The 14,135-nt window shown below is 46.0% G+C and overlaps 1 protein-coding gene across 3 annotated transcripts in view; it reads left to right on the forward strand.

Annotated features, from left to right (window-relative positions):
• The window catches only part of LOC128876079 (signal-induced proliferation-associated 1-like protein 2), a 44,054-nt gene that overhangs the window by 10,345 nt on the left and 19,574 nt on the right, over positions 1–14,135 (forward strand). Inside the window, exon 1 of one of the 3 annotated variants that reach the window (XM_054122155.1) lies at positions 13,230–13,588. The exons of 1 other annotated variant lie outside the window; for it this stretch is intronic. In XM_054122155.1, coding sequence (XP_053978130.1) covers positions 13,400–13,588 — 189 coding nt within the window. In that variant the 5' untranslated portion in view covers positions 13,230–13,399. Of the gene's footprint in view, positions 1–13,229; positions 13,589–14,135 lie in introns of those variants that run through there. One more of the 3 variants, XM_054122152.1, reaches the window with a different exon arrangement.

Raw genomic sequence — 14,135 nt, forward strand, 5'->3', positions numbered from 1 at the left:
CGAGCTCGATAAGCGAAAAGCCAGAGTACGTCGTTTCCCTGCCTCGAAAGGAGTATCGGTAGCTTTACGTCCCACGCGTTCCGATAATCTCGTCATATCGATTCGTATGGCAATCCTACTTGAACCTGAGAAAGTTTAGAGCATTCAGTCCCGCGGTGATCGATCCTTGAACGCGATCAGACGGTCAAACGCCCGGAGCCATTTCTATATGCGTCGAGTTGCGATACACACGCTGCGCATTCGAAGTACCATTCGTGTCGTACGGAATTAAACATCTCTCGGACAAAGTGAACCATCCTTTCCTACCTTTAAACCAGAGGTAGACGAAACTTTGGTCGAATACCAGGAGAAGACGAGTAACGCCAACTCAATTTATTCCTGTAGGTCGATTTTAGGTCTAATTAACAGTTTCATTTTTCGTGGGTCCTCTTCGAGGGAGAAATATCGAAAATATACACTGCACGACTGCATCATATACAATATATTGGAAACTCCAGAAAGTGCTACGTTGTGAAACATTTGATTCCGCAATTCGTTATTTAAAATTTCTATCCACTGCGCTGCGAGCTCGGACGGGAGGAAGGCTCGAGAAACGAAAAAGTCTGGTCTCGTTGTCAGGATCCATCGACTTCGTGAATAGTCGTGCGTCTCCTTTGTTACAATTCGGCTACTCCTTTCAGTCGAAGCTACACCTGCACGCACCAGACCGGCATGGTCGTGCCTCTCGAAACGGAGTCGCATTATGGGCCCGGCTGTGCGCGTTTTCCATGATATCTCGGCTTCTGCATCTGCCAGCCTCGATTGTAATAATAATAATGCGGCTTTATTACGGTCACAGAAAGTACAGTAATCGAAACAAAAACGAAGAGACCGGTAATAATTGCAAAGAACCGGTGAAGGGAGCCGCCTAAATAATTTTAACAGAACTTACGCTACGCGTTACGCTATCCTTTATCCTATCCCGTCTGTCCTTTAGCACGCATTGTCTGGACGAAATACAATAGGTGCAAAAAGAGAAAGCAGCAGGATCGTGATTAGTGGAGTGTAGAGTGAAAAGCGAGTTTCGACGAGAGGTAATTCCACCGTGAATGTTGTTGATTTCTTCGAGCTTGGTGTACATTGTACTTCACGTGAGGTAACAGTTTCATTTTTCTTGTATTTGAAGAACTCAAAAATATAATTCTAAAAGTTGAGCACGAAATAAAATGAATTTAAAAGAAATTCATGACTAAGTTACAAAAAAATAGATCGACTCCAATAGTCTGAATAATATTTAATCTCGGCAGAAATTTTCAAGAATGTTTGTCTGGATGTTTGCTCTTTATCGAGAGTACCATAGCCAGGAAGTTGTTCGAATATCGAATGGTAGGTACCTGTGGTACACATAATTTATCGCGACGAGCGACTCTTCCCGAACGCGAACGTTTGCGGAAACCGACTCGTGTCGGTTCGAAAAACCCTAATCAGATTCGGGGTGAGAATCCCGTGGTATTAAGCGAAGCACGTACACGACGGAGTTTGCGTGGAAGCTTTCACTGTCGGTAGATGGATAGGAGGCAGCGGTGCAGACGCGCTCGAGTCACGACGAGCCTCTGATGCAATTGCGCATCTGCACCGAAGCGTACCGCTGTCGCCTCGGCGAAAAGTTACGCTTCGTATGAAAAAGGCCAAATGAAGCGTTTCCACGGGGGTCGAAAAGCAACGAATAAAACGCCGTCGACGCTTCGCACGGGACACTCCGGCCCCGTTCGACGAAGTTCATAGCTCAACGATTCTGGAACCTTTTCGGGCTCGTGATTCGGTTTAACGCTTCGACTGTTACTTAGAAGAGGATTTACATTTAGAATTTAGGATTTCCTACGTTGGTGTATGCTAATCCAGACCGAGATATCGACAGCTTCGTTTCCTCGGAGTATGACACCGGAATTAAAAAGGTGAAAATGGATTCTTTAAAATGGATTGTTTAAAATGGCAGCATTCGAATGGTTGATTTACATATCGAGCTCGATCCCTCGTCCCTGGCGGAAATGCTCGAGGAGAACGGACCGCGAAATATCGCGGAAAAATGGAGCTGGCGTGTCCAAGGATGCGTTACGCAAGGAAAACGACGTCTTCGTAGGCGTTCCGGTGGCGGGTCAGCCGCTTCGTTATCGGCTCGTTGCGATCTTCCTGAGCACCGCTGGAACGACGAAAGGTTCGACGTAACGATTCGTGTCCGGTATCCCCGATGCAATAAAGATCGCATAACATCGTCCGTTTTGTGCAATTTGTATCCTCGGTGCGCTGTTTCGGAATCTGCCCGCTCGACTTCCTGCCGCGCCATCGTAACCACCTGAATTTCCTACTTTCCACGCGATCGCCGCCGAAATCGATTCCCAACTTTTACCGTTCCTACGAAAGCTACCTCTGTGGTAACTTCAAGTTCGTGGAATCGATTTCCGGTTGGACTTTCTGAAAGTACAGAGAAAAGAACGTAGAATACGAGCGAGTTTCAGTGGAGAACAATATCACTCGAGCGTGTATGTTTGAATATTGCGGGTTAGATAGAGACTCTCTAAACAATGATTAAGGTTCGATTCAGTTTTCGAACCTGAATCAACAGAGGGAACGTAACGTTGAACAGTAGCTCGAGTACTATTATGCTAGACGTTAAGAAGAATGGGAAGTAAACGTCTGACGGTGTTCTTCCTGCCAATCAGGAACTCATTCTCTGCTGTCGTTACGAAGAGCCTCGTTCTCAATGGAGCGGCAATACGCTTGCTTTCGTACAAGCAATTGTGCGCGAGATAACTATCGAGAATCACGAGGCCAAACAAACACCGAGTCATGGTTGCTCGGTATTTATCGCGAGATAAGCGGAGCCTGATAACGGAGTCCTTTCGAATCGATAGGGGGTATCGCGAAATAACGTTCATTCATGCTTCCCGAGATCGACGATTTCCGCGGAATCGGTGAAAGTGGGAAAGACAATTGGCGAGACTGTAATTCGACTATGGAAAGTACGAGTCGTTAGCCTTTCGTCGGCTTTCAGCGCTGTTCTTTTATTTCTTGGAATGCCTATAAACTTTTTGAAGGCTCGCGATTGATCAGGATTCCAGGCTACTCGCAAGATGCTCGATCCCGTCGCTGATTCTCGCTTCTCGAGTAGAGATGCGAAAGAGTTGTTCCCGAGCAGCTCGAAATTTCTCGAGGAAGTTTGTTTCGTTGAAGAATGAACGCTTGACACAGAAAGCGCTGGACGACGAATCGATAAACCGTGGAATAAAAAGAATTCTGTGCCGAGGTAAACCGCGAAGGACCAGGGAATCCCGGATCGTTGACTAGAGAGCAAGCCTCGCTGTGCTAGGAAGAGTATCTAGCCACGGTGGAGCGTCCATTTCAAAACTGACGTTCGATTCACGGTTTCCACTGCGTGAGAACCTTCCGAAACGCAGCGAACGCAGTTCGAACATTTGCGAGAAGAGCGTATCGAATGATCGTCGCTATCCGTGATCCTTGGCCCGTTCTTCCTGTGTTCTGGTTTTTTGCAACTCGAGAGGAAGGCTTGGAAGCACAGGACGAAGCCTTGGACTCTCGAATCTTGACACGCCAGAACGATTACACCGCCTGAACCCGTGGGAAGAGCACCGATTCTCGTTCAGAATTTCGGTGCAACGTTGATACGTTTCTCTCGGAGAGGAAACCGTCTAGACCAAGTTTTACTCTTCATCTTTTCATCTTTTTAGACGAAGAATCGCCCTGTCTTTTTAATCTCAAAGTCTCGACCACCGAAACCTTCCCACATCAATGATTAAGTCAGAAAAAAAAAATGGACACTGAAATACGTCCCTTTCGTCACCGTTCGTCTCTAGTAACTGTTTCATCGCGTACATCCTAATTAAAGGGTTAATTGCGCCAAAGTTCGTGGAACCACGAATGTAATAGATTCACGCGAAACGTCGACTGGAACTCGTCCATTTTTCTTGGAGAACAGAGAGCGAGAGAAAAATCGTAACGAGTAGATACGCTGTCGATTAAGCGAGGGTTACGTAGGATAGACAGGCACGAAGAGCAAGGGGAGAGGACTTCCGGTGCTCAGGGCCGTAGCTCGCCCTCAGCACTTATCCTCGTCTCCCTTTCTCTGGCAGCACAAAGGATCCATCGGATGGTCTCGTGGAACGAGCAGGTCTCCGCGTCCTTCTCGTGGCGAGACTCTGTCGCTAAACTGGACGAAAAGATTCCTCCTGCTAGATGACGCTTCGCTTCGAGGGAAACAGGGAACGAATCCTTCGGTTAGACCTCGACAAATTAAATTAGATCTCTTGACTCGGTACGACATCAGTCTCTGTCATTCCACTATAGTCTGCTTCTGAAGACTATCACAGGGTACGAGTCTCGAACTTTCACCTTGCTTTCTCCACTCGCGTAGGTACTCGAAATCGTACCTTTCTTCTCCGTTCATGCGACGATTAGGCGGAAAAGATCGTGATTTCGAGAATAAGTGACAGCATAAGTGGATGTCTGGCAATCCGATCAACTCGAGGATTTTCAATATGGCGATCAAAAGGTCCCGCAGAAATTGTCGAGTGGATGGTTTTTTTAACCCGGCTAAATTTCTGTCGCCGTAGCTTTCCCATCGTTGCGAGACATTTCAACGGGGCAAGTGCGTTACATAGCTGGGAGATATAAAGCGGCGCGGTCATAAATTATAGCCAATGAGAAATGCGTCTGTTGGCAGTGGTCGGTGTAGCATTACTCGTAATTAGAGGCCGAGGAGCATTAGAGTAGAAGAATTAAGTCGGTGTGTTGCAACGTTTGATTGCTGCTCGGCTTACGCTAGTTTAGCAACCGATCGACTGGGTTTGTTTCGGACGCGCGACTGTTTTTTGATTTATCGAACGGTTCGATAGATAATTCATACACGCGTAGATATAATTAACGGCGGGATAGGCGTGGTATCCGAGCAAAGAGTTCTGCTCGGATCTCAGCCTTCTTCAGAAAAATTCCTGGCGTTTATTACATTCCGAGGGAGGAAAATAGTGCTGGACAAGTTGACGCAAGTCCTATCTTAATGTGCACACTTGAGAATGTACGGTGGGCTGAGAAGCGTAGCGGTGTCGGTAGAAGAAATTTTTGAGTTGAGCTACACTGCGATTTCTCTTGCAGATATTGTCCAAATAGTAGTTTAGAATGTCAACATTGTTTGAAAGTACCCCGTAGTAAATTAACCATTTCTTCCGTGGGAAAATACTTTTCCTCTTTCATCTATTCAACTGCAAGTTTATTGAATGTAAATGGATAATGAATATTAAACAAAAATACGTTTGTTTTCCTTTCATTATCGGTGCTCGCGCGGAGAACGTAATATTTCAATACGCCAGAAGTCGATGAAGCTAAAAATATCCCTGGGAATAGAGCACACAATGTGTTCAAATTTATGCGTTAAATTTAGATCTGTTTTAGATTGCTTTAATTAATGATTAATGTATCGAGGAAACTGGTACTCCTAGCGTGTCCCGATCCTATTGTAAATTGTATTCAGTTCGAGGTGAATGGATCGGAATTGAATGGACTCGCGAGCCTAGAAAAAGTATAAATAAATCGTTTCGTCGTAAACAATCGATCACGTCCCTTCCTCGTCAAATGGGAATTTCTCGGTGAAGCGTCGCGCGAGACGCGATTGGCCATGCTTCCCGTAGAAAAGTCACCTAACGTCCACTCGTTGAAGTCTCCGACCAGCGTTAACCTTAACCCCCTTTATCTCCCCCGGTCTCCAACGGCATCGTGGAAGAAGTGGCAATCGCCGAGACATTGTATTCAAATGTCCCTCCGACGCTGCAACATCTCAACAGAGAGGAAGAAAGAGGGTGGAGTAAGAAACGCGACGAGGAATCATGATATCCGCTCGACCTTTTCGTTTTTCCTCTTCGAACGAGCTATCACGGGGACCTATCATAGAGACTTGCCCGCTCCAAGGGACTACGAGGAATATCTTCGAACGATGTTCACGATGCGGGAGAAATCATTTGATAAATTTCAGTTTCGTGATAGTGAATTCCACGAGTCGTTAGCTCACGTCAGCCATGTCAAGCGCTATTGTTGAGGGTACTGATCGTGTAGTACATACATCAATGATGCTGTATCTCGCGTAGACGTAAATAAAAAATATCTGTCCGAATCTTTCAGGTATCCGAAAGGTACATAGAGAATTACTCTTGGCGTGGGTGTTCTTCAAAAACGAAAATGTCGTTTAAACTAAAATCTTAGGCGACAGTTTACGATCTATACTCACTCTCCGGTAATCCCGAGCAGGGAAACGCTGCATGCAGAGACCGTCGAAACAAACTCGAAGAGAGGATCGCGTTGCGCTCGATGGCGTAGTTTCCAGCGTCGAGGGGCCCTTATTTCCCAGCGGGTGCCCGTTATCCCTCGCTTCTCGCTAATTCGAAGGAAAGGGAAAGAGGCACGAGGAGATCGCCACCAGTTTTCATTTATTTTCTCTTGGATTTAATCGCTTCCGTTGGTCGAGGTTTCCTGTCGCAGTGGCGCTTCTCTAGCGCGAACACGCATCGAGGGAACATCGCCGACGAGCATAGTCCTACCGTCGTTTCGTTTCCAAAGCTTTCATTCATCCCGCTATCGTCCTTTCGTCATTCAGTATGCAACGTTATCGAAGCCGCTCACCGTTCAAACTGGTTCGGGAAACGCGTTAATTGCGTATTCGCGTCTACGCGCGGCCACTGTATCCGGAGCACCTGGCGAGCACTGTCTCTGGATGGAATTCAGATTCTATGATCAGAATTTTAAAGAGGTTGCTACAGAACCCAGCTCATCGTCGTCACAAAAACGTTTTTTATAGACGAAAAAAAAAGGTTCAGAGGCACTCGTTGGCTTCCTACGTCAATTAACTCGGCACTTTGCTAGCTCGCTTTCGAGCACCCCCCTAAACCTATTCGTCGGTGTGAACCACGCATATGGCGGCGCGGTTTCGACGAGCAGAACCATTGTAAAAAATGATCGTGCCGACGAAACGAGGGTAACGACCGGCTGTGTTCGCAATCGAGTAACACACACCGTGGCTCGTTGCGTGGACGATTGCCAAGTTCTCCTCACGATTCTCGATTCCATCACGAAGGGTCAACGATCGAACCCATTCTATTTCGTTGCGAGGGAAGAGTGTGCCGGAAATGGACCATTGGGGCGAATATTCAATCCTGAAGTGGCCTAAATCGAACGGGGTGCGAGGTTCTTTCGAACTCGTCCGTTTGGAACGAGGAGTGTACCTCAACAGGTTGAATAAAATCGCTGGCCTCGGGTCAACATCAGTCCTTGTCGTTCTCGCGCGGTCTAGCTTCTTTCGAATTGTGTCGGATGATGCCTGCTAGACAGGGTACAGGACTGGACGATAAATCGGTCTAATCGCCCGGTCTCGTCCCCGCTAATCGCCTCTCCAAGTTCACCCTACGCACTCGAGGATCTCGTAAAACTTGTCGAGCTGTTCCGTACGTACGTATTACGTATGGAAAAATGCGTGCGAGGCATGAAATGCATTTTCATGATAGTAATGCTATACATCCGTCAGCCATCTTAGTTTCACTGCCTCCGTCAGCCACGTGTGTTCATTTCGCTCGGATCCAGTTATTTTTATCGTTGCAGGCTTCCAGAAAATCTGAAAAATTTCAGCGTTACTTTTCAAGATCTCTATTACCCTATCCAATAGCTTTTAAAGTTATCTGAAATGCCACCAAGGCTCTGGTTCGAGCGATCGTGACTAAAGAGACCCACCCGAGTGGCTGATGGAGAGCTACTTTACGCGAGCTGAATTCCTGAACGATGAAGCGAGGCAACTTTTTTTCAAAAGTCCTGATCGTTGAATCTTCAGCTGTCTGGTACATCTGCTTAGAAATTGGGTCAGTGGTATTTGACTTTGAACAGGGAAGGGGTGACACACAGAAAATAGAATCGAATGCTCGGCGACGGTCTCGTGGGTGCATAACTAAACTTCGTAATGTACTCGGTTGTCCGGCTTTGTTTTGTAATCCGAAACCACCGATTCGGGGTGAGAGGGCAGAAGGAGACGCTGGCCTTTATCGACTAATTAAAAGTCAATTTAGACTACGTGACTGTTCAAATATTCCCTGATAGGTCTTACACGCCTCGTTTTTCATTGTATTTTTATCATAATAGATTGATCCATGTTCATTTCGATCAGCTGGGACAAATAACTCGCCGATGTCAGTACAAAAGAATTCCTAAGACGTTGATAATTGGGGTTCCAGGTACCCCTTTCGGGGATTAACAAGCTCAACGTCGTACGGAGCACAGAACCACTACAAAACGTTGAAAACAGGCCAGAAAATTATATACCTATACAGTAAGATTCCTGATTATTTGGGAACGAGTTTTTAGAGAGGAAGAGTAAACTTGTTTAGAAATAAAAATTCGATGTATTCCTCGGTGTATTTCTGAGTGGTCGAGGGTAGGCGTAGCGGTAGGGTTACCTCGATTGTTGCAGGTGTTTCAGGCCCCATTGCTTGCAACAATCGAAGCCCCCCCTGTACCTCGACCGATTTTCAATTATTTTCCACCAATTTTCAACGTTTTCTCTCAAAGAATGCCCTCGGTCGATGCACTTTCGGCTTCTTACGCGATTATTTTATGGCTTTTTCGACATCGACGCGAGCAAGAGCTCTGGAAGCCGCGGTGTTCGCGTACACGGGCGTATTTATAGTTCGACCGTTAAAAACCGCATATCCGAGTCGCGGCGGTGGTCGTTGGGAACAGGGCCGTAGTACGGGACCGGTCTCTTAATCTTCTCTCGAAATAAACGCCCTCCATGCTCGCTCGTGCTTGCTGCCTGCGAGTCGGTTGGTCCTATCTGGAAAATCCACTTCCGTCGCGCGGATCGAGCCATAATGGATCGACAATTACGCAACCGAGCGCCTCGACCACCGATTCTTTTCCCGTTTACCCTCGTTGATCGCGTATGCGTGACTTTGGCTGCTGTCTCGCTATCCGCTCGACCCGTTTCGACTCCGCGACGTTTTCTAGTTTAAGTTATTAATTATCCTGCGACGAAACGTGCTCCGAAAGTCCGCGTGCATCACCATGCGCGACACGCTTGAACGGTACGAGGCATTTAAACGCCGCGCGAAATTAGATTGTAAATTCAAGGGGGCTGCGCGCGACCCACGAAAGTGGCAACGAAATATGGCGTAATTAATCGTTCTAAATCAACGGGGGAACGCTGGCTCTCGCGGACGACTGCAGGGGGTTACAAATGGACCCAACCCTCGTTCGCCCTGAAAAACAATCGGTACCAGACCAACGGAGAGAGAGAGGGAGAGAAAGAGTGGAAACAAAAGAGTTTGTAATTGAAATCGAGAAAAGAGGGAATCACGACATATGTTGGGTTCCTGGCAGAGAAAGAGAGAGAGAGAGAGAGAGCACGTGTGTCGAGGATCAGCTTAGATCGACAGATGTTCTCTCACACGCGTTCTTCAGCTTCGATTAATGAATATGTTAATTCGCCGAGGGCTATGCATCGTGTTCCGTTCGATTAACTCTGAGTGGCTCGAGAGTTTGAGTAGCTTTGAGACGGTTGAATCATTGGATCGTGAGTAACTTCTTCTCGTTTTTCATTGGGAAATTCTGAATATTCTGAAAACGTTGGTAACTATTCCGGTGGAAAACTAAAAGCGTGGATACTTGGTGGCTTTATAAAACTGTCGCGTGGGCGAGCGATGCGTTAACCCCGAGATAAGCGAGATCCAGATAAACGATATCGAGTTTGTCGCGCACCTCACCCAAGCACCGTTTCGATAATACATACTCGCGTCGTTTCGTAACCGTGTAACGTATTCGGTGTAATGATCGCTTTTGAAACAGTCTCGCGGCTCTAACTCAGTCTAATTCCCGTCTAATCGTTAGAAGTTGAACCTCGTCGGTCGATAAACACGCCGAACGACGAGAAGTTCGTGCTCGTGAGTTGCGCGAGTTGGGCAACAGGACTCCGATCGTTTATTCGGTTACTTTGTTTCGCTTCGGTACTTTGACGAAGGATCGTATTAGAATCAGAATTTAAATTGGGAAGAATAAAGTACGGGCCGATTGATTAATTACGGTAAAATCTGGAGCGCGAACGTAGAGAAACCCTGTCGAACAATAACTCGCGATACCGTTATCCGTTAAGTCCTTGCAAGATCGTAAAGATGTCCCCCTTGGTTCACTTGATTTCCATTAACGCTCGCTCGAAAATCTGCCCGTGTTAACGAGCAGAGTAATTCACCGTTATTTCCAGGGTTTAATTTCCTAATCTTATCGAATCCATGGTCCGATCGAGTAATACTTCGATGTGTCATCTGTTATTAATATAATAAAATTTAATTAGGAATTGACACGAAATGGAGACCGATTACGAGGACTGGCCAATCGAACCTGCCGATTCGAGAGCCAATCTTTGGCGATAATCGAGCAGGATCTTCTCGGGACCTGTCGATGTTTGCGCGACGATTTATCTCGGTCGATATTTCGGCTGGCCGAGAACAGCCGAAAAAACGGATTCGAAACTTGCGGAGATAGGACGAAAAGCACAAGGAGTTCTTTATCCGTTATCTTCTCGGTGGTTTGTTTCTCTTCGTTCGGCCACGAATAACCACGTAACAGTTCTGGCTCGTAAATGTCGCCGACAAAGCTCTTATCCGCGTACAATCGCACCGAAAGAAAACCGCTGCGGTGAATCCATTCCGTGAATCAGGAAAAAGAATTCTTTCTGTTTCGTATGCCACGTTAAAAAAAAAAAAATAAAATAAAATAAATATAAATTCGGCACTTAACGGCTCAAAGACTTTCTCGACTCCATTCTTCTCTCGATCCAGCGACGTTCGGTATAGGGATCGAATCGAGACGTTTGTAGCCAGATCTCTCAAGAAAAAGTCGCTTCGCAGAAACGCGAAGAATCCAGAGTGGCATACGCAAGAAATCCCGTATCGCGCTTAACATTGACTCGGTAATTATTTTTAGTCGATTAATTGCTCCAGCTGCGTTCCTATCCCCACTTTCATTCGCGCACGAAGAAAAAGGAAGTCGTTGACCCGATACGTTGGTCTTGCGTAACAAACGCTTTACACACGTGACCCGTAACCTAATCGTATCTACGTATGGCGAGACGAAGAGAAAAAGAGCGAGGAGTTGGTCTACGAGTGCATCTGAATCGATAAATACAAACGCTTTTTATATCTCTCGTCCCGTACCGATTGATTTGGCAATTCGCATCTCCCACGATTCTTACAATTAGCGTCATCCAAACTTTGTTATCGATAAATGCACAACGGAGCAAAAACAAGTCTTCTATAATTTTATGTTATATTTCGAGGATGAAGATGATTCGAAGATGAAGATGATTCGAAGATGATCCACATTGGGTGGTCGAAGCTCGTACGATTTTCTGGTTTGATTTACACGAACGCGGACCAAAATAAAGACACGCATGTAACGCGTCGAACGCGCGTCGGATATTCTCGGTCCACCATGTGCTCTCTTTATTTGGCGCACTCTTGTTTCTGGACTCTTGGGAGATGTTCGGGATCCTAATCCACCGCGAGGGTTTGCCTCCTACGTTGCTCGAGCCGGAACGGGGACGGGAACGATAACGTTAATGGAATTCACAACGCGTCCTCCAACTACTATCGACGCGGCTGCAGAAGGCTCGTTTTCTCCTAATCGACACTAACGCGTAACTACCTGCGATGCACTTTGCGCTTTCGCGCGGAATTTTAACGATTCTTCGCATAACGCGCTCCGGAATATTGCTCTACAACTACTCCGTAGGTTTCTAATTAAATGCTGATGGTAGATCGACAGTATCATACAAATAAGAGGAAGCAATTTTATTCGAATAAGCGAATAAAAATAAACAATCCGCGTAAAGTGTAAAGATCGAAATGTCAAAAACAGAAATAGTAGTCGTGAAACTGGTTATCTCTGTAGGCCAACGTTATCTTTCATTTCATAAATTCTAATCGATCGAGAGGGGCCATCAGCAGAATCATCGCGCTCGTCGCGGAATTTCTTCGGTCTCGCTCGACTCGCCATCGTTTCGCCGTCAATGCCACCGTTGTACGTTGAAAATCCGATCGATTTTATCGAGACAGTCGCACGATTCAGCGAGAATCCACGCCCGATGCTGAGAAGCTCCTTCATCCCGTTGGTAAATATTTAATAGCGCGCCCGATAAGCTGAGACCGTCGTCTCGTGGACGCTGTTTATCGTTTACGAACATTTCAGACTGTCTTGTAATTTCAAATAAAAAAATCGACCTCTCGTTCCCTTTTCTCAAAGATCCAAGACCTGAAAACATTAGGTTTGCCTCGTATCTCGTTTAAAGTGATCCTACATCGATCGATTCTAACCACATTTTTTAATTCTGTTTCAGGTACGTATACGTCATTTCATTCAATGTTAACTCTTGCCGAACAACGAGGGGTAAGTATTTCCGCTATAGTTACAAGGTACAAGGGATATCGCTCGCGAAACTGGAGTAACCGACGGTAGCAACCTTACACGGCGTACGTACAACGTGTAAATAGGGTTTCTTCTCATTGGATTAGTTGTTAAATCGAAAATTCTCTAATTCCACTGGGGAGATTAGTCGTATGTGCCAGCGCATTCCGACGTCGCGGCACTTCCGCGAGCCGCAAACATTTTCTTGGAGCGATTCTCACAGTTTCTTCGAACGTACCTTGAGAAACTGGTGTCCATTTATCGCCGCTTTCCATCGAGTCGAGTCATGAAAAAAGATTCTAGAATGGGATGCGACCTACATACGATCGCGGCAGAACAAACGAGTCCAGCAAGAAAGTATATCCACCCCGATCTAAATCGAATCGACGCAGTGATGCGCGTAGGTAACTGTCTTCCTGGTTTCTCCGCATGTTATTTCATTCTTCCGAGCATTCATTTCCAGGATAAAAACATTCCAGGTTACGTAGAAATTTGTATCGAAACAAAATGTACAAATAGGATTCCAAGAATATTTTTTCTTCTGGGCTAAACGAACCGAATGCGGCAAAATAGATTTTTACACTAAACGTCCATCGTTAAGAAGGTCAAATAATGCATCGTGTATTCCACCGCAATTGCTCGCAACGCGTGCACCTTCGCGAAGAAGAAGACTCGCCGCGACCCGTCACCGTTGATCATTCCAGATCAGAATCGATAAAGAAACGAAGGGAGGGGATCCCTCCGTGTTCCTTTACTGCTACCCTTCCTTGGTCGAAACGTGTTCGTGCACGTTCGTACACGGCATGAACCCATCGCGATTCTGCTATTGTTAACCGCAGATATTCTCTTGTTCGGTGGCCAGTCGAGTGACAGACTCCGTGAGAAGCGGTCGCGAATTCGCGACATCCGGTGTGTATCGATGTCGAGTAGAATCGTCGGTGGTTTGAAGGAGTTGGTGGCTCGCCTCACGCCGTCCCCGAAGAATAAGAGGAGCGAAAGCAGCCGAAAGGCGACGAAAATCAAGCTGGACAAACGTCGGAACTCTTCGAGGAGGAAAACACTCGAGAAAGTGGTAAACCGTGCTTCGACACCTGCCAAGAGTCAACAGGTATGGTGGTAAACAGTGGGATTATTTGTCGTTCGCGCAAGGACAACGTGTAAATATATGGGAAACTTTAAACTCTGTGTTAGTAAATTTGAAGCTGAAGCAGTTCTAGTAAAGACTTTATTTATCTGGAAATGAATTTGTTATATGTAGAAGTAATTGGAGGGTTTGCAGGAAGTGGACTGGAAAATATGTTTCCACGGTCATTGGTCGTGAAATTTGAATACTTTCTTGTTTTTTCAAGTGTGGCCAACATATCGCGAATCAGGAATTCAGATTTTATAGTATTCTAATCGGTAAACATAGGAAACACTCATTTCCAACTGATAAACATGAAAAATACCAGTATTCCAAATCGATAAACATCGCGAATGATCTCGTATTGCGATCGATGAACATCGATAAAAACTATCGTATCGATCGTCGCGCTCAGCTGATCGTGACGACCTTGATCCCGCTATAAATCAAAACTTTCGATTAAACGCGAGTCAGATTTACAAGTGGATCCTCGAGATATGGTTTTAACCGCACGGTTGGTCTCTAAGTGCAG

This window comes from Hylaeus volcanicus, chromosome 5, assembly GCF_026283585.1.
Source record: "Hylaeus volcanicus isolate JK05 chromosome 5, UHH_iyHylVolc1.0_haploid, whole genome shotgun sequence".
Taxonomy (NCBI): Eukaryota; Metazoa; Arthropoda; class Insecta; order Hymenoptera; family Colletidae; genus Hylaeus; species Hylaeus volcanicus.